The sequence below is a fragment of the Salvia miltiorrhiza genome, chromosome 4, assembly GCF_028751815.1.
Source record: "Salvia miltiorrhiza cultivar Shanhuang (shh) chromosome 4, IMPLAD_Smil_shh, whole genome shotgun sequence".
Classification (NCBI taxonomy): Eukaryota; Viridiplantae; Streptophyta; class Magnoliopsida; order Lamiales; family Lamiaceae; genus Salvia; species Salvia miltiorrhiza.
The window spans coordinates 53,835,100-53,857,800 of record NC_080390.1 but is presented as its reverse complement, the minus strand read 5'-3'; the positions used below and the strand labels follow the sequence as shown (position 1 = coordinate 53,857,800).

Below are 22,701 nucleotides of genomic sequence, written 5' to 3'. Positions count from 1 at the left end.
ACATGATTAAGACTAATTAATCTTGCGCTAACTAGCATATTTAACTAGATTTAATTAATCTCGCTACAATCAACCAGGTTTTCAAACACACCCTTAAAACGATGGCTTATTGCAATAAGTACATAATGACGCTGGCAATAAGTACATAATGATGGTTTTAGTGAAGGTGCTTTAGTGAAATTCATGCTTGTGATTAGGCAACTAATCCTCTCTATAATAGCAAAATCCCTTAGCTACATGGATATAAGGAATTTGTTGCCACTCTCTCTTTATCTTAAAATTACTTTTGTTTTAAATCTTAAACATTTCACTGAAAATCTCACGAATTCAGCAAGGATAGATTCTACCACATGTTTAGTTCAATGTTATTTCATCAAAAATTTATCAAGAGTTATTCCACACAAAATATAACGAAGAATCCAATTTTAGCGAAGTTTTCAGAATTTTATTCTTAATATTTATAGTATTAACAGGAATATTTGACTATTATATAGACTAATAAGGAAGTTTTAATGAAAATGAGAGGCCACCAAAATTCCTAATCCCCACAAATCTCTCACCCTAATTTGACTTAAAAAGTAGACCTTTAAATATTTATTTACCTCAAAAATCTCCCATCCACACATTTCCAACAAACAAACTAAAATTCGACAAACCCTAATATGCTAATTGTTATCCTATAATCCCAATATTAAGCATCCAAGTAAAACATATAGATATGTTCAAGTATCCATGCATATAAGAAGAACTAATCAAATCAAAAGGAATCTAACAAATCTTAATTACTAGACATTTTTTTAAACAACAAAACCCTCTCTCACTCGTGTTTGCAATTTAATCAAATGAGAAGTTTTTATTTTGCGCATTTGAAGGAGAAAGCATAGTCGAAAATGCATTAACTTTACTAATCATGTTTAATTAATTAAGACTAACAAAACGCATTAATTATAGCTGCATTTGGACTCTCTTAATAAAAATGATTAGTCCACTCTAACTCCTCAATTTTAGTCCATTTTATTTTAAACTTCTTCAAACCCCATCCTTCTCCCTCCTCCAAATCCCTTCATTCTTCTCTTTCCACTCACTCATTCTCTTTCTCTCTCTACAAAAATCCAAATCTTTCTTTTCTGCATTTAGCAAAACCAGAAAAGATCTTCGGAGAGGAACCCATCTCTTCAAGAAACCTGATTCCACATCAATAAAACTGTATTGCTAGAATTTCGAAGAAACCCTTTTGATTCTATTTTTTCCCCCAAATCTTTGATGCCACATTCATCGGAAACAATAAAAGAAAAACGCAGAGAGAGGGGAGCGAAGCAAAAGATCGAAATTTGATTGCCCCCGGTTCCTGATTTTTGGGGAATCCGAGAAATATCTGCAGATTGGAGCGGGAAAAAAGGGGTGAATTCGGAAGTGGGGGGATTTCTCAAATCTTTCAAGAATTTTTCAGTGGATTGTGTCACAGATGAAGCACATTGACAGCCCATCAACCCCTGGGAAATTCAAGATGGAGAAATCTCCGTACAATCGGCTGCGGCTGCAATCTTCAATAGCTAAGCTCACTTTTTGGTCTTTTGTATTTCTTGGAATGATATTCGTATTCTTTTATAGATCACCGTCTTCGTCAAACCCCGCCCCCTCAGATCTTTCTAGAAGGTCCCTTAGAACTAGCTCATATTCAGGCCCTAATTTCGAAAAAAGGGTTAGACAATCTGCTAAACCTAGGTCAAGACATGGAATGTCTGTGTTGGTCACAGGGGCTGCTGGTTTTGTAGGCACTCACGTCTCCGCCTCGCTTAAGAGGCGAGGTGATGGCGTTTTGGGGCTCGATAATTTCAACAGTTACTATGATCCCTCGCTTAAGAGGGCGAGGCAGGCTCTGCTAGAGCGTAGTGGGGTGTACATTGTGGAGGGTGATATCAATGATGGTGCATTGCTGGCTAAGCTGTTTGATATCGTGCCTTTCACTCATGTTATGCATCTGGCAGCGCAGGCTGGTGTGCGTTTCGCCATGGAGAACCCTAGCTCGTACGTGCACAGCAACATTGCTGGCCTTGTTAGTGTGCTCGAGTTTTGCAAGAATGCGAATCCTCAGCCTGCTATAGTTTGGGCATCGAGTAGTTCAGTGTATGGACTGAACACGAAGGTGCCCTTTTCCGAGAGGGATAGGACTGATCAGCCTGCTAGTTTGTACGCAGCTACTAAGAAGGCCGGCGAGGAGATTGCACACACGTATAATCACATATATGGGCTTTCGCTGACGGGGTTGAGGTTTTTCACGGTTTATGGACCTTGGGGCAGGCCTGACATGGCTTACTTCTTCTTTACTAGGGATATCTTGAAAGGGAAGTCTATTCCGATCTTTGAGGCGCCTAATCATGGCACTGTGGCGAGGGATTTCACCTTCATCGAGGATATAGTGAAGGGCTGTTTAGCTGCGCTGGATACTGCCGAGAAGAGTACTGGCAGTGGTGGCAAGAAGAAGGGGCCAGCTCAATTGCGTGTTTATAATTTGGGGAACACGTCTCCTGTGCCTGTGGGGGATCTTGTGAGCATTTTGGAGAAGTTGCTTAAGGTGAAGGCAAAGAGGTTGGTCATGAAGTTGCCGAGGAATGGGGATGTTCCGTTTACACATGCTAACATAAGCTTGGCTGAGGCGGAGCTTGGCTATAAGCCTACAACGGATTTGCATACTGGGTTGAAGAAATTTGTTCAATGGTATCTCAGTTACTATGTTGATGGCAAGAAGAGCGCACAGTGATACAGTTTTTTTTTCATGAATTGTGCGGTAGGATCGTTCTATTCTTGTTCATTTCGATTCATATGATTGTTTTCTGAACTATTTTGTTCACCCCCTCCGATTATCTTGTTATCACATATCTTGATAATGTCATATAAAGATAATATCCATGATCCGACGATGAAGAAGCTCTTTTGGTTATTGGGCTTTGTTCCTTGGTGTTCTGACCTGCATTGAAGCACAAATCAAATCTGGTCTCGAATAGGATTGTGATTGTTGTAACTTTACCACTGTAGAATTCCTTATTGAGAGCAATTTACTCATTGATGGACATGTATCATTTGGATCCAATTCAAATAAATAGCAGAGAATAGTATGACTGCTAATCCTTCCACATAAATTTCTTATATAAACTCGGACTTCTTCAGTTGCATAGTTATTCTTGCTGTCAAGGCCACATTCTTCAGTTGCATAGTTTTGTATACTCTTGCAGCTATAATTTGGAGAACAGCGTGGCCAGGTCTGATAATCGATCTTCACTTTTCCTGACAAGTTACATCAGGTTGGTGTGGTTGTGATTTGGTAGGGAAGTCGTTCATGAACCTATCTAGATTTGGATATATTTGTTTATTGTTTATTTGATTTCGTATGCATTTTACGAATTGTGGATTTATATGAAAGTCATCATATTATGAGAAAGATATGAGTAGAATTTTGATACTATTACTGCCACAGTTGTTAGTCACAGCTTACTTCAATTATCATGCTCTTTAGAGTTAGTTGAAAAGCTCACAGTTGTAGGTTGAGAAAGGGAAAACACAGCTTAATTGTGGAATAATTGAAGAAAAAGATCTATTTCAATTATGTATGCAGATTAGGTTGGTTGTCATCTTCATGCTACTTGTGATATGTTGGTATGCTTTTTTTGGCTTTCTTATCTGTAGAAAGGATAAAAGGATCAACCAATTGAACTGTATCTGTCTCTGTATCGTGCTATCTTCGTCTAGTGCTTCCCGATTCTGCATAGCTAGTTCGGTTTCTTCCATGAGACATATTTCATCCTTGTTTCTGAATGTTTACTCCCTTATTTACAGAAGTGTGGAAAAATCTTTGAACTCGACAAAATATTTCTGCTAACACGATGCAATCGCTGCCCGGTTTAGGTATTCGATTGTTTTTGTCCCAGTTTTCTTGATAGTGATACATTATAATGTAGCCATCCATTACCATTTTGTTTGATGATTCCTACTTGTTTCGGTTTTCTGTCACCTTCTTCTTTGATTGTTTCTACTTTTTTCAGCTGTTTGTTTATATTTGATTGCAGTCTATTGGAAGAAGAAATATTTTTCGACAAGTATTAGGCCATTTTGTATAAGAATGTGTAACTATATCGGTAATGGAAAATTACGATACTATTTGAGTTCACATTCAGTAAGGATTCTTGGATTTCAAAATCAATAGTTCTTCCAAAGAAGCAAAACAAACACAAAACGGCAAATCAACGCACCTCTGTGATGTTTTTCGTAAAAAGAAACTGAGATCATTGTACACAAACATCTCCGATTTACTTTGAACGACAAAATTTCAATCGGGAGACCCGTTGCTATCTAAAAAGGTACGGGCCGTCTCTGAGGCCATGATTCTATCTTCTGGAAGTACTTTACGGGCACGACTCCATCAAAGCCCTCGGTTAAAATCACCCCGTTGTCGGATACGTAAAGTTTCATTCCCTCTGAGTGCAGGGGAGAATGTCAGCAGATGCTACATATATAATAAAACCATATCATGTCTGATGTGAAGTAGTATATTTATTGGAGTACCTTCAAGAGCCTTTCTCACATCAAGAAAGATTAACATGTCTACGTCTCGCCTCATGCCTGAAAAATCATGTCATACATATCAAGACATGATTCACGAGTATGCTGATTTCTAATGCATCATGTTGAATTATCTCACCACTAACAACTTGTGCATCCCTCGGCAAGCCACTGGAGAAATGCACGTGCAACCTCTGCATGCGCTTGAGACCCTCCCTTAGGATTGGTTCCAAGCTACGCTTGTAGGTCCCATGCACGCAAACTTGTAAAACCGAGCATGGAGAAAAGATGTAAAACAGTTTACTGTATCCGACAATGAAAAGGGGGGCAATCGTTGTAGAATCTAACCTGCAACTTCTTCTGGTGAAAGTATAGGTTTCAGCAGGCTCTCTGTTTCCACTATCTGTCAAAAGCAAGACAATGAAGGAGAATTAGCATCGCAAAACAATTTTCAAGAACAACGAATATGAGAAGAACTGAAGATGCCTAAACTGAGCACAAATTCTACAATACAAAGTCAGACAAAAGGTTAAAGTAGACCAATCAAAATGAATCAATTGAATTTCAGTACCATACATAAGTAATTATACCTCACATCACCTATTGCCAGTGCACGTAACTAATGAGGTACTTGAGCTCCTCTCTAGGTTACGAGTTATCAGGAAGTGCTATTTTTTGATAAATTCTAATGAATTATATTTATGCTTTCCGTAGTTTCTGCTTTTGTAACTTGACATCCTCACATTGCTGTTCAAGCTTTCTATCATTTGAATGACTAAAGAGTTTCTAACTTGTTTTTGCACCTTATGATAAAATCAGAAGAAAGTTCACTCCTTCTGTGGAAAGAAACTAACAGGGAAATCATGAAATGCATAGAACAGTTTAGAACAAAAGATGATGGAACTTTCTGTCAGTTACTAGTTCTTTTTTTATACTACAACCAAATACAGCCTCTTTTGCAATCTTTCATGTATATTACCGCTATACTGTGACCTTGGTTTGCACGTAGCAAAAGCTCTCCATTTTCTTCCAACAGGCTAAACCGCTGCTTGTTATCTTGTCTGACAGCCTGTGGACATATTATTATAAGTATTTTACACACAAACTTGATCGAAAGAGAAACAAAAGACTTGGTTAAAGCATGCAGCAAAAGAAGACAAAACTACATACGCTCATAGCAAATAAACATGAAAATACATTAAACTTGCAGATTAACCTCTCTAATATCTTCAACTGTGTGCGATTGCAGCGGAATATTCGCCATAGTTTTCAGATTTAACTTGAGCAGATCTTGGACCTTGACATAGCCATCATTCCTCATATCCAGATTCAACTCAGCAGCCTTGTGTCTCAATATGCGCGTTCTGAAGTTCTCACAACAAAGTAGCTAATATGAGTCATGAAGAATAAGAATTTGATCAATATTGCAACGAAATCAATTCAACCTACTAAAACTATTAGGAATAGGAGCTGATCAAATTAAGAAAATAAAAAAGCAATCAAACTAGTCCAACTTTGAAAATCATAACATGTAACCCATTCTTTCCAAGTTTTTTCACTTCTCAACTTCCATCACAAAACTTACTTTTCTAGAAAAAGTTTCAAGAATAAAAGTGGCATCAAGCCCCTTCCAAACTCCATTCAAAGTTTTCAGTGAGCTTATTTGAATACAATACCCAATCATCTATGAATACCATCCTCAATGAAAGAGTTTCCCTAAATTCTTTCATGTGTTTAAATTGGCTACTCTTCTCTAGCATCAGCTATTCATTCATGTCCACAACTGACCTATATGAATCCTTCACCAACATGAAAAAAACCATTCCAAGAAAGTAAAGGAATAAAATTCTAGCATAACCACATACAGCAGTCTGCCAAGTGCATTAATTTTATCATTTCCAGAAGAGCTGCTGCAATTCCCTCTTGATCTTTGGCGGTTATCTTTCGTCTCGATTCTTTTACCTCTGCCTCCACTACTGCCACAAAAATTATCACCCCAAACACCAGCCACAGAAAAAGCATTAGAAACGATGAAAAGAAGCTCCTTTAGATAATATTTCCCTCTTTAAAGCATAAAATTTCATGACAAAGAAGACTAAAGGAAAGAAAAAAACAAGAAACCAACCTTGTATTAGAACGAGCCGAGGTAACAAAAGTGGGGTTTCCAGCTGGATTACGATGACTTTCCATCAATCTTGGGTGTTGGAATCTGAAACTTCGCAACCAAGAACGAGCATCAGTATTCTTAAGCTCGCGGTAGCTTGAGCTCGACTCGAAAAAAGCTCGTTTAGTAATCATACAACCCAACTCGAGCATGTTTAGTTATGAAAAAGAGCTCGAATAAGCAAAAAATTGTGCTCAATTTATCTCTATTATCTCAGATGTTGGAAGAAGAAATCAGCCACGACAAAACAGAATCCAGAAAATATACACCGGAGGATATGAAAAGGTAAAATTATTTATCGTATTAAAAAAATAAATTTTATGAATGCTCTTTATCAATTGATTAAGCCTTATGATAACATATTTTACCTTATATCTTCTGGATCTACAGAAAATTCTGTCGCCGAGTGTGCATTCAGTGTATATATCAAAGCGAATCGGGAAAATTTCCGTAGAAATCAGATGAATTTGCAGAATTGATGTCTGAGGGTTTTTGAGTATTTAACAAAGAGATTAAAGAATAAAAGGAATAATTTTGCAACGACAAAAAGGTTGAAGGTTATTGTAAATATACATATCAAAGTTTTTATTTTCTTTTCAATTGGAAGACGTTAATCTTTATTACGGTAAATTGTTTTTTTAGGGTTATTACGATTAAATTGAACAATATATTACGTTTAAATTGGGAGTAAATGCAATCGAATTTACATCGAAAATTTACAATAGGGCGGTTTTATTTTCTTAATACTGAATTTTTACTTCATTCTAAATTTGCATACACAAAATTTTCATTATTGTGATTTTCACTTAATTATCAAATTTCAATTAATTAAAATTATCGTGATTAATTAAAGTGATAAATTAATTAAAAAATGCATCCAAACCTAAACACACAAAACATTTTGCAGGCGGGAAATGCAAGTAATTGTAACATCAGTAGCTACGAAGAGCTGAAAGCGAAATCTACGATTTGAGAGGATACGTCAATGGAAGAAGAAGCTTCAGCGTCGCCATCTCTGCAGCAAGGAGAAGTAGAGGATGAGTACGAGTCCAAGGAGACTGTTTTGCAGCGATACTTTCTTCAAGAATGGAAGCTCGTCAAATCCCTACTCGACGGCATTGTTTCCGCTCGCCGCGTCTCCGATCTATCTGCCGTCCACAAAATTCGATCCATTGTACGTCGCCCTAACTTCAGACTGAAGTTCATGTTGTACCTTGGTGGAATTTCGGGAGTTCTATTTTGTTTTTTTTGGGGGTTTTACTTTGTGTGCAGTTATGTTTCTTTGGATTGATAGCTGTTGGATTATCCAATCATGCTGAATTAGTGGTGCTGGGTTAGGTGTTAGTTGATAATTGGACTTGCAGATTGTAATCAGCTGAAAGTTTGTGCGTGATTTCTTTATTGGATCATTATGTTTGCATCGTTGTGGCTGATTAACTTTTTAGTGTTCGGGATGATCTCTCTCTCGCAAAGTTGGTAGCTTGTAGTTACTGGATAGGGACTCGGGAGTGAAATGTTGCATTTATCCGGACAATATGGAGCGCAGCTGCTGCTTTCGCTGCTGTATTACGGCATTTCTAGAAAACAATGCCTTTCTTCTTTTGCTGAATCTCTGTTTTTTGAAGATTGTTGATGGCACAGCGTTAATCCATTTTCAATCTATGATTGTTGCATTCCTTTCTCTATGATGACATATTTAGAAAGCAAGGCCATTCTTCTTTTGCTGAATCTTGTTTTCTTTCACGATTTCCATAATGTTGGCTCAACGTTAATTTATTGTTTATGATGATGGTTCTATATTCGTTATTTTCTTTTGTTATCTTTTGCATAGTTTTGCTGCTTCTTGCAAACATGCCTCTAGGAGAAAATAGTCTCTGGACTAGTAGGATATTTGGTGACTGATTTTAAAAGCCACAGATTCTACTGGCTAGGTTGTTTATCAGTCTGCTAATGCTTTTCTCCCTAGAATAGATTTCTTTTAATAATACATGGCATCTTTGTGAAACTTTGCATTGACTTCTATAATGCTCATCTGCAGTTGGACAAATATCAGGAGCAAGGCCAGCTTTTAGAGCCATATCTCGAGAGTATAATTTCACCTCTGATGGCTATTGTCCGTTCAGGAACGGCAGAATTAGGGACAGCCTCCAATGAGATTGTTGAAGTGATCCAGCCTATATGCATAATAATATATTCCTTGGTTACAGTTTGTGGTTACAAGTCTATTATCAGGTTCTTTCCTCATCAGGTCTCAGATCTAGAACTTGCGGTATCTCTTTTGGAGAAATGCCATGCCACAAATTCTGATACCTCATTAAGGCAAGAAAGTACCGGAGTGATGGAAACAAAATGTGTCGTACTTCTTTGGCTTTCTATTCTGGTGTTGATTCCTTTTGACCTATCCTCTGTGGATACTAGTATAGCTAGTAGTGACTATATTGGGAGAGATGAGCCTCCTCCATTGGTAATGCGGATTTTAGAGATCTGTAAGAACTATCTATCAAATGCAGGTCCTATGCGCAGCATAGCTGGATTGCTTCTGTCAAGGCTCTTAACACGGCCAGATATGTCAAAGGCATTCACCAGGTGTGTCTTTTCATGGTCATATCCAGAAAGAAAAAGATGTAATTATGATAAGTGCTAATAGATTTTTGTATATGATATGAACTAAAGGATGTGCCCACTGTCTTTCGAATTCAATTTTCCTTAGAAAACCCTATCAATAGTTTTTGTTCCTCACCCGTATCCTTGACTGCTGGCAATTTCATTTTGCAATTGTTCTTACGTTGTTTGTTATCCTTCAGCTTTATAGATTGGGCGCATGAAACTCTTTCATCTGTGGAGGACAATGTAATAGACCACTTTCGATTGTTAGGTGCAGTTGAAGCTTTGGCTGCCATATTTAAGGTATGCGTAATGTGTTTATTGTCAAATAATCTTGCTAAGACATGTTTGCCAAAAACATTTAAGATGACTGTCTCCACCACTATGACTTTCATGTATCAATTTCTTTTCCTATCTCTCATGTTTTGCATCTTGCATCATTTTCTTGTCAATGAATTTTATCATTAGATGCAGCATTATTAAGTTTTTCATGAAAACACAGAGCGGTAGCACATCAGTATTGTTGACTGTGGTCCCACTTTTATGGAGAGATGCATCCGTTTTGATCAAGTCTCGTACTGCTGCTCGGAGTTCTTTACTCCGTAAGCATATTGTAAAGCTGACCCAGCGGATTGGGTTAACTAGCCTGCCGCCTCGCTCAGCAACTTGGCATTATGTGGTTAGTTTCTTTTTTTATTATCACTTATGTATTTACTTGAACAGATGAGTCTATTTGCTTCCTAGATAATTGACAAACTGTTTGGAAGTTAGGCTTTCAGAAATCAACAGGGAATACAATATTGAAGCAAAAAGAAGGGTGGGCTGAGAATAAGTTTCAGATATTCCTCTAAAGTAGATTTATTCTGGCTAGGAAAACTTCCAGGATGAGAAACATGCAAATTCCTTTAAGTTCTAGTTGACTTTCCTTATTTTTCTATGCTGATATCAGGAATCCATAATAATTAATAGCTAGTACAGGTTCTAGGATGAAAAAATATACATGCTGATGAACTTTTTTGGGTTCGCTTTATAAAGAAAACGAACCAGAGATTGCATGCACATGGAATGAAATGGTAAGGAATCTGAGGAAGATGAATTGGTGCTTGACTTTTTTGAGATTTTTTCCAAATCTTAGAACCGGTTGATATTGATATTGACAGATGTGGTGGTAAGCAGTATATCCACATTTTTCTTTATCTGCGGTACGCATGTAATGCAAAATAACTGATAGAGATAAAGGAGGAGTTATTTCATATGAAGAGATTATGTGAAAGATTGAGGAGAATTTCGGTTTAATGTGAAGTAGCTTCTGGTTCAAACTTTTACTGTTGTTGTATGATTGTTCTGTACTCTGTTCATATATTACAGGGTATAAACAAGACTCTTGGGGAAAATATAACCTTAAAGGAGACAAGGGATTTTGAGCAATTAAATAATCATGTTGACATGAACTCCTCTAATACATCACAAGAGATGAGCTGCCTCGAAGAAGAAGATTTGGATGTTCCAGATATTTTAGAAGATATTATAGAACTTTTGCTGTCAGGATTGAGAGATACGGTATGCATAGTCTTGTTTTCGGTTCATTTCGATGCTTCAATTTACAATTAGTTTGTCTACCGAAGCTGCAAATTTCTAGGTCTTCCCTGTTTGTGTTGATTTTAATGTTTGGAGGCAATAAATACAACTATTTTTTGCTGGACCAGTAAGTTTTTTTAGCTACATTTGATCTATACCCGATTTGTACTCATGCAGGACACTGTTGTGCGATGGTCTGCTGCAAAAGGTATTGGCCGCGTTGCTTCACGTTTAACTTACTCTCTTGCAGATGAGGTCTTCTCATCTGTATTGGAACTCTTTTCTCCTAGTGAGGTATGCTGGCAACATAATTGAACCTTTTTGCTTTCTTCTACACTTTGGTGAAGTTTTTTTATAATTTTCCACAGAGGTACAGTTTCACAGTGTTAAATTATATCAAATTCTTCTATTATTGTAGTTAATCTTTCAACATAAGCTATGGTATCTTGATTTAGACTGTTCTACCATTGGAAGAACTCACATGAAATCACTACCATGGCCTCTGAATGGAAAGATCAGAAAAACCTAACTCCTGTTGATGGCTAATACAATTCACCTTGTCAACTCACCTGCACATATGAGAGACAAAGACAGCACCAGGATGCTTACCACATCTAGCTAGAATGATACTCCTTTCAGTGTTGTAGCTTAGTGCTTACCAGGCAATAAAAGCTGTGATGGCAATACTTTGATTTATCTATGATTCTGAATTTGTAGTGACCAATTTGTTGCAGGGAGATGGTTCGTGGCATGGTGGATGCTTGGCACTAGGAGAACTGGCACGCAGAGGATTACTCTTACCAATCAGCTTTCCTAAAGTTGTTCCAGTGATCATAAAGGTGTGCTTTTTTATCTTCCCTGTGGTACAGGACATAAGTTACTTGAGTTAAATATTTTTAGATGTACTTTGAGTTCTTATCGTACCATTTGATTGGTAAGCTTGCAACTTTATTTAAGGTTTTGGAGAATGGCATGCACCTTTTAATTACCATAAGTTTGTCTCTTTAATTATCATAGTTTGCTTTATGCATTTAAGCTCAACTTTATTTTGTTATGGTGTTCAGAATGCCAACTCTTGTATCCTGTTGTAGCTTCTTTTGGAAATACTTGATCAGATCTTTAATACTGTTTCATATTCTACTCAAAAGCAATGTTCTGCTGATTCTTTTCTTTTTGAAAAGACAAGGTTAAGATGTATCTGTTGTTCCAAGTGGTTTGATCTTCACATCTTTTTTTAGATGCTTTCAGCCAAATTGTTTTGAGTGGGTTCTCCACCCTTTTTTTTCACCTTGAAATGATACCCAGTATTATGTTCTTTCCTGTTGTATGTTACTCATAACTTTGACAATGAACTTCTCTGAGGCAAAAGAAATCATTATTGTTCATTTGCTGCTGAGCAGATTTGATATATCATGTTTCCTTGATAGGCTTTACATTACGATATTCGAAGAGGACCTCATAGTGTTGGATCTCATGTACGTGATGCTGCGGCTTATGTTTGTTGGGCGTTTGGTCGCGCATATAACCACAGAGACATGAAGAATGTGCTGGAACAGATTGCTCCACATCTTCTAACAGTGGCGTGCTATGACCGCGAGGTGCATAACCTTTTGCAACAATGTGCATTATGCGATCTTATTTTCTATTACCGATGTGATGACGAATCTATGAGCTTAATGGTTAGGTTAATTGCAGAAGAGCAGCAGCTGCTGCTTTCCAGGAAAATGTTGGGAGACAAGGGAATTTCTCGCATGGCATTGATATAGTAAATACTGCCGATTATTTTGCACTGTCATCTCGAGCAAACTCGTATCTTTCTGTTGCTGTTTGCATTGCTCAATATGATGGCTACCTTTATCCGTTTGTGGATGAACTGTTGCATAATAAGATTTGTCACTGGGTATGTCCAAGCTGGTTTCCTTATAGTTTAAAATTTTCTTATGTGTTGTGTCTTCTCATAGATATGGTAAATACAGCTGATTGTTTTGCTCTCATCTCGTGCAAACTCATATTTTAGTGTTTCTGTTTGCATTGCTCATTATGATTGCTACCTTCAACCATTGGTTGATGAACTGTTGCATAATAATATCTGTCATTGAGTATGTGCAATCTGGTTTCCTTATTATCTTCAATTTCGTTATTTTGTCTCTTATAATAGAATTTCTTACCTGAATATACCCTTATTATTTCCTAAAAGTCTTTTGGTACCTCTTTACTCAGTATGATTCCTCGGTTACATTTTGATGGTACATCTCATGTTTCGCTTCACCAGTGCCACATGTATATATACGATGTCATCAAATAAATCAGTATAATGACCAATACACATAGCATGCATTGATGGTAGTAAAATATGATATATTACACAAAATTATAACAGGAGATCCCATACCCCCTTAACGAAATAGAGATGGACAAGTAGGAATAACTGTGACTTAATCATCTTTCTCGTTTAAGACGATAGATTGCTGACTATGAACTTCATTGATGTTTAAGAAACTGTTATGACTGATTTGCTGTTGCAATAAAATGTAATCTATAAATTTTGCTAGCAACTGCTTTTACTATGATTTACTTTGTTTCAAAAGATAATATAGATGTTATTCTCTTCTCATTGCTGCTGTTGCCGCCTATTAATTTATGATATTTATCTAATGCTCGTTCTAATTATGTTGGATGCGCAGGAAAAGGGATTGAGAGAACTTGCTTCCACTGCCCTTTCATTGCTTGTAAAATTTGAGCCTGAATATTTAGCCATTGTAATTTTGGAGAAATTAGTTCCTTGCACTTTATCATCTGACTTGTGCATGCGGCATGGTGCAACCTTGGCCACTGGGGAGGTAGTTTTGGCTCTACATAAGCACAGTTATGCTCTTCCCACAGGTACGTGTTAGTGCCCTGCTTGTCTTTTTAAATAATTTGGAAATACATTGTCTCCTGGTCCAGCTTTTTTGTACCCACATGCAGTATATTCTGTATGTTTGTTTCAGCTTCTGCAGATATTATTTGTCTTTAATATATACATTTCCAGAGAAAAATATTTATGTACTAGCACAGGAAAAATATGAGTTGGTGTTTTATTCATGATTGTCAACGATGCAAAACAAAATTGACTCTGTTTTACATTAATATAATTGTGTAATTGTTTAAGACTAATTTTATAACTACTCGTGTGGTTTTAAACCTATCAGATGTGTTCTTCATATAAAAAGAACCACAAATATCTTTTTTCTCCATGTTCTTTGACTGTTATATGACTAATTTACTGTTTGGGTTTATTCTTGCAGATAAGCAGAAAGTTGTAGCTGGTATTGTTCCTGGGATTGAGAAAGCGCGACTTTATCGTGGTAAAGGAGGAGAAATCATGCGTTCTGCTGTTTCTCGTTTCATTGAGTGCATCTCCATAGCTCAAATATCTCTCACTGAAAAGATCAAACGAAGTTTGCTTGATACCCTAAATGAGAATTTGAAGCATCCTAATTCTAACATACAGGTTTTTCTCTTCACCCAATTATACTTACAGCCCAATTTCATATGCCTGCCTCTTAAATTATTTTTTATTCATGCTCTAGAATGCTGCTGTTGAAGCCCTCAAACACTACATTCCCACTTACCTTGTATCGATGGAGAACAAGGGAGTCAATGATATCATGTCAAGATATCTTGAACAGCTGACTGACCCTAATGTGGCTGCAAGACGGGGATCAGCTCTGGCACTAGGTGTTTTGCCTCTTGAATTTCTGTCTAGAGGGTGGAAATCTGTAATAACAAAGCTCTGTGGTTCATGTGAAATTGAGGTATAGATATGGTTTCCTTTGTTAATGGAGGGTTCTAAGTCTTCTGAAACTACATCCTCAGCTATTGTTGAATTAAGAAAAATAAGGATGCACTGTTACTTATTTGATTGAAATTTCTTGTATATGCAGGACAATCCAGAAGATAGGGATGCTGAGGCACGGGTCAATGCTGTCAAAGGACTTGTATCTGTTTGTGAAACTTTAGCTGAGGCTGGAGAATCATCTGATTTCTTTTCTGGAGAAGATGGGCTCGCCTTGTTTCCCTTCATCAGGAATCAAGTGATGGACAGTCTTTTTAAAGCTCTTGATGATTATTCCACTGACAACAGGGGTGATATTGGTTCTTGGGTTCGTGAGGCGGCAATGGATGGCCTCGAGAGATGTACATATATTCTGTGCAAGAGAGATTCTTTAAATCAAGAGAAAGCATCTTCTTTACAACTTGAAAAAAGTTATGGCTCGAGAGATGACCACTTCAGCTCATATTTTGATGCTACTTTGGCCAATAATTTAGTTGGAGGCGTTGTCAAACAAGCTGTAGAGAAGATGGATAAATTAAGGGAGTCAGCTGCAAGGATTCTCCAAAGACTCCTCTATAATAAAACCACTTATGTACCACACATACCACACAGGGAAATTCTTGAACATATAGTTCCCAATGAGGCTGAGCTCAAGTGGGGGGTAAGCTAACTAGTATTTTTTTTTTTTTCTGATAATTTTGAATATTTAGTTCATTTGAGAATATAATTATGATTTAAATGCAGGTGCCAACATTTTCATATCCTCGTTTTGTTCAACTTCTTAAAGTTAGTTGCTATAGCAAATTTGTTGTGTCTGGGTTGGTAATCTCTATTGGTGGACTACAAGATTCTTTGAGAAAGGCATCGCTCAGTGCTTTGATAGATTATCTTCAGAATACAATAACTGAAGGCCATGATGCTTCCAAAGAACCCAGTTTGTCGATGGACATTCTATGGATCCTTCAGAAATTTAGAAGGTGTGATAGAGTCATCATACCCACTTTGAAGGTAATTTTACCATTTGGCTTTATTCTCAGCAAGAATGATATGTCTAACTTGGGTGCATATTAACTTTGAAGAATTATTCGGTGTTGATGTTTGAAGTAATACTTGCTCCAAGATCCCCTGTTTCAAGTCTCCACATAAAGTTTCTACAGGACATGATTCAAAAGCTTATCCACCGACAATATGTGAATAGAGTTTGAACTAATTCTGGTTTCTAGGAGATTCGTAAAACAGTTCAATCTTCTAATTCCTTATTATCCATTACAGACCTGTACCATAGTTAATGTGAATTATGATCTTTTACATTGCACTGTTGTCATACTTCATTAAGACGAACCTTGTGACAAGTGTAACATGCCTATCATCATCATCATCTTTTTTCCATATATTTGAACACAATCAAACATAATGATGGTTAAAGTACTGAAAAAATAGTCTTTTATATATCTTTGGCTTAACATATCATTCATGTTACTGGTCAGATTTGGTGTACCACTTGTAAGAAAAAAGTTTGAATATAAACTTATACTAGGAGACCGGATTATCCCGAGGACTAAAATCTACACCACTTATGCTCTCTATGGCCTATGCTCAATGGAAGCAATAAGCATCAATAACTGAAAAGAACATGACAACATGTAATGCATTAGCAGATTACTAGGAAGGCAGTGAAGGAAGGCAAAGAGAGAACAAGAGACATGTTCTAGAATATTTAGTGTTCAGTATATATATGTTTCCTTATGTATCTTTTAACCTTAGTTTTCCCTATATATATGTGTGAGTCTCTTGTATTTTAGATACACAGAACATAATAAATTATTCTTCTCCTCTCCTACATCTCCATGATTTACCATTCTACAAGACAAACAAAATCCTACTAAATGTCTTGTTAATGCCATGCATACCATTTTTCATCTTGATTTTGGACTTCATGTTTCTGTGTCTGAAAGCCTTACCATTTCCTGCATTTTATCTCAGACTATTGAGATTCTTTTCAGCCGGAAGTTATTATTGAACATGGAGGTCAGTATCGTATGCTCTTTAGCCTTTCTATTCAATGTTGCTTCTAATATATTTATATATATATTGTAGTCAATTAACATGTTTCTATCTAATCTTTTCTTGGATATTTGGTGATGGTTTGTTTTTCTTACTCGTCATTTATGCATTGACATTGAATTATGCTGGTTAATGCAAGTATTTCTGACACTATCTTTGCTTCCTACATCTTGTGAAACTTGGGAATAAATTATAAATAGCCAGCATATTGTCCTTACTCCTGTTGGTACTATTATTCCCATATTTTTGAATTACGATTAAAAAAAAGCCGAGATTCCACATTCTGTCCTATATCAATGAGTTAATCTGGTGTGGTGTGCTTTATATCTTTTTGTCTTTCTTTAATGATGCTACTTATGATTTCTCAGGATCAGACTCCAGTATTTTGTGCCGGCGTTCTGGATTCTCTCACTGTGGAGTTGAGAGGAACGAAGGACTTCTCTAAATTAAATGCAGGAATTGCAATACTAGGATATATCGCTTCAATCTCTGATCCTATCCACACTAGGGCGTTCTCTCATCTACTGACTTTCCTGGGCCACCGATATCCCAAGGTCTGTGGTGCTAAAATGTCGCAATTAGTAATAAACGATTATATCTTAATGGCATTTTGCTTCTTCTTCCAGATCCGAAAATCTGCTGCTGAACAAGCATACCTCGTACTTCTGGAAAACGAGAGCCTGATTTCAGTAGACAAACTAGACGAAGTTACTGAAATCATTACTGAAACATGCTGGGAAGGTGATGCAGAAGAAGCAAAGAAGAGAAGGCTGCTGCTGTACGAGATAGCCAATGTTGAAACTGCAGCAACAGCAACTGCTACTCAGAGAGGATCAAGAAAGGCTGTCGATCAGAGTCAGGCTTCTGCTGATGAGAACGCGTCCTACTCTTCATTAGTGGGATCAGCTGGATTCTAGGAGCAATATTGAAGCACCGTAAATAGGTACATCTGCGCTCTCCGCATCAGTCTCGTATAAAAAGCGATGGTTTTCCTGCGGAAGTGTGATGTAACTAAAGTGAGAAGGTTGTTTCAGATGTTTGGCCTCTGTTTCTTGAAGATCAACTGGTTGTCTGAAGCAGCAAACTGCAAAACATGCAACTTTGTTCAAGGGCAATTCAGGTAACCCCTTATATCATCTGTCTTTTGCTGTATTAATGAATCCTTGTGATATGAGCTAAAGTTGTTATCTCTTCTTGAGAAGTTTGTATTTACAAATTTTGAAGTTTGCCTTTTTTTTTCTTTTTTTTTTCTATACTGAAAATGAATATTTCCAGCTATTATTTTTGATTAATGTATTATAAATGACAGGGCTTGGATGTATCTCTCATTATATGAGAGCTTATTATTCTTTCCATCAGTTGAAACTCTCAAGGCTTAGTCATAATTTGTGTCCTCAATTTCAGCATTTTTCAGACGATGAAGCGCAGTCTGTTGGTAAGACGCTTCCCCTCCAACCAATAGGTCGGGGGTTCGAGTCACCCTAGGAGCTAGAGTGTGAGTGAGTTTTTTCCTTTGTTTGGTTGTAACAAATTTAAAAAAAAAAAAAAAAAAAATTAGCATTTTTCAAAAAATATCCTCAACTTACATTTTTACTTCAAAAACCTTCAACTTTACAAAAATTTGATCTATGTCTCGCATTGCAGAATCCTACGATGAAATAATGAGTTACCTCAGCCAAAGTTTGCATTATTCACTATAAAGTTGCAGAAAAAAACCTTAAATCCTAAGAATCCATTTAAGAATAAGGTAGGTGAGTCATCATTCCGTCATAAAATTACGTAATGCGTTACATGAATAATATTTTTTCTAAAATTAAAGAGTTTTGAAGTGAAAATGTAACTTGAGGATATTTTTAAAAAAGAAATGTTAAACATTAGAAACATAAACTATGATTAACCGAAATGATCATAAAGTTGACTTGTCTAAAACTTACTATTTGTGTATTTTCGAATGAAATATATATTCTTGGCGAGAAGCTAAATATATTTTCTTTTTCTTTTTCTTAAGGAAAAAAAATATTATATTTATTCAATAGATCATTTTTTACAATATCCTCCAATCAAAAAAAAAGGTCAGTTATGGCTAGTGTGGTCTTGAGTGCAACCGGTTGCACCCTCACTTAAATCATGATCCATACCCTAACTTGAATCCATATCATGATCCTAACTGTATAAATAACACTATTTTAGATGTGGATCAACTCGGTTGCACCCAAGTTTTTGTGTTAAAATATATTCTGTCTATCCCGTCGATAATGAAATGTAGTTTTGACGAAAGTGAGTCGTTTCCCTTTTCTTATAGTAAAAATTAGAGAATTTAAAACTCTATTAATAAAACTAGTTACACCTTTATTTTTTATCATCCTAATTAATACTCATTCCTTATTTTAAAAATTAATGTGAATTTTTTTTAACTTTAATTACACATATAATAAAATACATTTAATATACTATTAAACAGTAATTTCTTAAATTTTGTGCTCAAAAGAAGTGCCTCACTGATGGTGGAACGAAGAAAATATATAATTTGAAATAGAATCGGTAAATTCAAATAAGTAATATCCGTGTATAATTGTAGGATCGGGTATATTTGATACTCGAAATCGAAATTTCCACGCCTCGGTATGATTATTTATATGTGTACTAGTTTTGTTAGAATGATTATTTATATATGTACTAGTTTTGTTTTCTTACTATGCACGATAATAGTAACTTGTTTAGCTAAATTAGTAAAAAGTATAAGTAATTTTATTTTTTAAAGTTGAATATATTTTTATATTAGTATAAAATTAGTAAATAAGATTAATTGCCTATAAACTCATGAAGTTTCATTTTTAAAAATGTTTCTCACGAATTTTTATTTTTGCATAGTAATATACCACCTGTAAATTTCTTCTTAATGACTTTGCTATAATAAAATTCGGCTAAATTTCTTTTTTTTTTCAAGCCCTTGCAAAATAACAAGTAGTATCAGCTAAAAATAATCCCTAACAATCAATTAGATTGTAGTTCATTAGATTATCTTTTGCCGAAGAAATGAAGGTCCAATCATAAGTGATTGTCATGTAATTTGGCTGGATTTTGTCGCTACATGAACATTAAGAAGCATTTACATGTGGTACGGTGGATTATTATGCAAAATTAAAAATTCATGAAAAATATTTGAAAAAAATAAAACTTTGTGAATTTACAGGTAATTAACCCTAGTAAAAATGTCCCTAATTTATATTTTTACTTTAAAAACCATTAACATTTTTTTATAAAAAAATATTTATATTCCACCTTACAAAATCAGATGATGAAATAATGAGACACATCAGCCAAAATTTGCATTATACACTATGAAGTTGAAGAAAAAATCTTAAAGTCTAAGACGAAAACACAACTTATTTGATTTTGTAAGTCGACAATTTTATTTTTTATTTTTATAAATACTCTTCATTTACAAAAAAAAATCATCTTTGGCCTATACTTAATTTAAGTTTAATATCTCATTTTATACAATAATATTACATTTTATTCACTACATAAAAATTATCAAATATTGCATTAAAACATACGTACACCAAAATTGCTCCACTTTTAGTGAACGGGGTGAATATTTTCTTATTAAAAACGATAGAACATGCTAATATGAATATGAGTGTGTATGTAAATAATGTATTAACAAAGTGTTGCTTGTTTATGAAAGCGATGAAACATCATATTTATTACAATAATTTGGGTAGGGTAGCTCTAGGTTTGAATATATTTGAGTTTCTAGATATGCATACGTGTTAATTTATTTTTGGCCATGCTCAAATAAATGACAACTAAGCACTTATTTGGGTTCTATTATCTCCGAGTGAAGATTCCTCATTGTTGTTTAAGTTATCGTCGTTGAATTAAACTGTACGATTATAATTAATTGTCAAGATTTTCTTTTATAATATACTCCCTTCGTCCCTTAAATAAGTTCCTCTTTGGGGACGACACGGGTTTTAAAGAAAAGTAGTAAAGTGTATTGATAGTGGAAAAAATGTGCTATAATTAGTATTGAGAGTGGTGAAAATGTGAATAAGTGTTATAATTAGTATTGAAAGTGGTGAAAAAGTAAAAAGTAAGAATAAATAAAGTATTATTAGTGGTAGGATACTTGTTTAAAAATGGAAAGAAAGAAAAATGAACTTATTTAGGGAACGTCCCAAAAAAAAAAAAAAGAGGAACTTATTTCAGAGACGGATGGAGTATTTTTTATAAGGTTTTGCACCAATTATAATTGATCGAATTAGTCTTGTTTTTTTTTTTTTTTTTGAATTACGAATTAGTCTTGTTTTTAGTAATTGAGTGCAAATTTAGAGGGGGGGAAAAAGCTCTCTCACTTCAATTAAGCTATCAATTTAAGATTTGTGTATATTTTTGAAACGCCGACTAAAATTATGAATTCACAACCGACTTTGATTGGATTAATGATCACACAATCGCACAAGTGGAAATGGTGCACTGATTTGGTCATCATTCATCAGTATATAGTCATATTTTATTTTTCATTTTTAGAATATTCACTATATTATTCATTTAATTAAATTTATAACAAATCAAACACAACCACTCACAGAAACAAAATGTGACACATTAAAAAGGAAAAAAAAAGTTTATAGTATATAGAAAAAATTAATTACAAAGCTCTATCGTCATCATCAAAAATCAAAAATTCCTATTCGGACTCTTCCACCTCAGCAGCTTCCGGGTACACTGACCCGTCTTGATCCGGGTCTGGACACGCTCAAACTCCGAGATCCGACAAGGTATGGTTAACCCGCCCGGCTGATTGAACCCGAACTCGTTTTCGGACTCCTTCAGCAAATCCCCAAACAAGGGGTGGTTGAAATACACCACCGGCACCAAAATCCTCTCGAAATCGCCGTCCTTCTGCCCCACGTACACCGCCATGTGCCCTTTCGGAACGGGTACGGGCTTCTCCAGGATCGGATCCCGCTCGACCCGGGCGTATCGCCCGCCCGCGATCCCTAGACGCGCCCTCGCCTTCAGCCCGAGCTTCTGCGCCCACCCGATCAGCCCGCAGAGGGGCTTCACGCGGCGGAGGCGCGCCGGGCGCCGGAAAATTGCGGCGACGCGGTGCTTTAGCGAGAAACCTCGTGTCCTGGCCATTCAATTTTATGAGGTTTTTTGCTGGTTGACTGTTTGTGAAGATCAAAACGGTGGATGAAATTCAGAAACAGTTGGGAAGAATTGTTAGTAGCTTAGACATGGTGATTTTGGTGAATGAGTGATGAAGAGAAGTCCGTACGGAGGTGAGGGATAGAGCGGCAATATATATATATGGAAGGCGTGTGAAAATGGGAAGGAATGAGTATACGAAGTTTCCTCACACGCTTATGTGGTGTGTGCTTTCAACTTTTTTCCTCTTTTTATATTTATAGAAAAATCAAGTATGTATTGAGGTGATTTTGGGTAGAATCGGGTTGCACCTTCACTTAGACACTTACCTGTAACCTGATTCTCCGAACTTATATTCTGACTCGAATCTTATAAATAATACTCTCTCAATCCACGAATCTTGACATGTATTTCTTTTTGGGCAGTCCACAAATCTTGACACATTTTTAAATAAGGTAATAATTATTACATTATTTTTCCTACTTTATCACTTTTATTATCTTCTCTTTCCTATTTTATCACTTTTTTTTATCAGGCCTATTTTATCACTTTTATTACCGTATATCTTCTACTTTATCATTTTTATACTTTATTAACTGCACACTTAAAACACTAATTTACAATTATTTAATTTTTGTGTCCAAGCCAAACGTGTCAAGATTCGTGCGATGAAGGGAGTACTATTTTAAATACAGATCAATTCAATTGTACGATGCACCAATTGTACCCAAGTTTTTGTGATATATGATGAGATATA

At 35.9% G+C, this 22,701-nt stretch overlaps 4 protein-coding genes across 12 annotated transcripts; 2 read left to right on the top strand and 2 right to left on the bottom strand.

The window, feature by feature from the left end:
• The first annotated feature begins 799 nt into the window (after nucleotides 1-799).
• LOC131020629 (UDP-glucuronate 4-epimerase 3-like) lies at nucleotides 800-3,140 on the top strand. Its single transcript, XM_057949562.1, has one exon. The coding sequence runs from the start codon at nucleotides 1,466-1,468 to the stop codon at nucleotides 2,759-2,761; it is 1,296 nt and encodes a 431-aa protein (XP_057805545.1). The 5' UTR covers nucleotides 800-1,465; the 3' UTR covers nucleotides 2,762-3,140.
• A 1,015-nt stretch (nucleotides 3,141-4,155) lies between these two features.
• LOC131020632 (uncharacterized) lies at nucleotides 4,156-7,474 on the bottom strand. 6 transcript variants are annotated; one of them, XM_057949569.1, is made up of 9 exons: nucleotides 7,090-7,474; nucleotides 6,683-6,772; nucleotides 6,423-6,533; nucleotides 5,774-5,921; nucleotides 5,537-5,626; nucleotides 4,906-4,960; nucleotides 4,697-4,819; nucleotides 4,561-4,617; nucleotides 4,156-4,472 (listed from the first exon to the last, which is right to left on the bottom strand). In XM_057949569.1, exons 2-9 carry the CDS (start codon nucleotides 6,745-6,747, stop codon nucleotides 4,348-4,350), a joined length of 774 nt encoding a protein of 257 aa, XP_057805552.1. In that variant the 5' UTR covers nucleotides 6,748-6,772; nucleotides 7,090-7,474; the 3' UTR covers nucleotides 4,156-4,347. The 6 variants fall into 6 exon arrangements, with proteins under 6 accessions (XP_057805552.1, XP_057805553.1, XP_057805554.1 ...); XM_057949570.1 differs by having other exon boundaries at nucleotides 6,683-6,766; nucleotides 7,090-7,463; XM_057949571.1 differs by having other exon boundaries at nucleotides 6,423-6,530; nucleotides 7,090-7,324.
• LOC131020626 (tubulin-folding cofactor D) lies at nucleotides 6,884-18,169 on the top strand. Of its 4 annotated transcripts, XR_009100732.1 has the most exons (20): nucleotides 6,884-7,006; nucleotides 7,629-7,895; nucleotides 8,760-9,307; nucleotides 9,526-9,628; nucleotides 9,828-10,004; nucleotides 10,694-10,885; nucleotides 11,081-11,197; nucleotides 11,638-11,742; nucleotides 12,331-12,501; nucleotides 12,588-12,803; nucleotides 13,588-13,786; nucleotides 14,191-14,396; nucleotides 14,476-14,700; nucleotides 14,830-15,381; nucleotides 15,465-15,728; nucleotides 16,704-16,748; nucleotides 17,153-17,338; nucleotides 17,411-17,727; nucleotides 17,819-17,904; nucleotides 18,094-18,169. XR_009100732.1 is itself a non-coding variant. In XM_057949558.1 (19 exons), exons 2-18 carry the CDS (start codon nucleotides 7,707-7,709, stop codon nucleotides 17,699-17,701), a joined length of 3,786 nt encoding a protein of 1,261 aa, XP_057805541.1. In that variant the 5' UTR covers nucleotides 6,884-7,006; nucleotides 7,629-7,706; the 3' UTR covers nucleotides 17,702-17,727; nucleotides 17,819-18,169. The 4 variants fall into 4 exon arrangements, 2 of the variants coding, with proteins under 2 accessions (XP_057805541.1, XP_057805540.1); XR_009100731.1 differs by having other exon boundaries at nucleotides 17,411-17,904; XM_057949558.1 differs by having other exon boundaries at nucleotides 17,819-18,169.
• A 3,229-nt stretch (nucleotides 18,170-21,398) lies between these two features.
• Nucleotides 21,399-22,330, bottom strand: LOC131020636 (auxin-responsive protein SAUR36-like). The gene has a single exon (XM_057949579.1). It carries the CDS (start codon nucleotides 21,933-21,935, stop codon nucleotides 21,471-21,473), a length of 465 nt encoding a protein of 154 aa, XP_057805562.1. The 5' UTR covers nucleotides 21,936-22,330; the 3' UTR covers nucleotides 21,399-21,470.
• Between the last annotated feature and the right edge of the window lie 371 nt (nucleotides 22,331-22,701).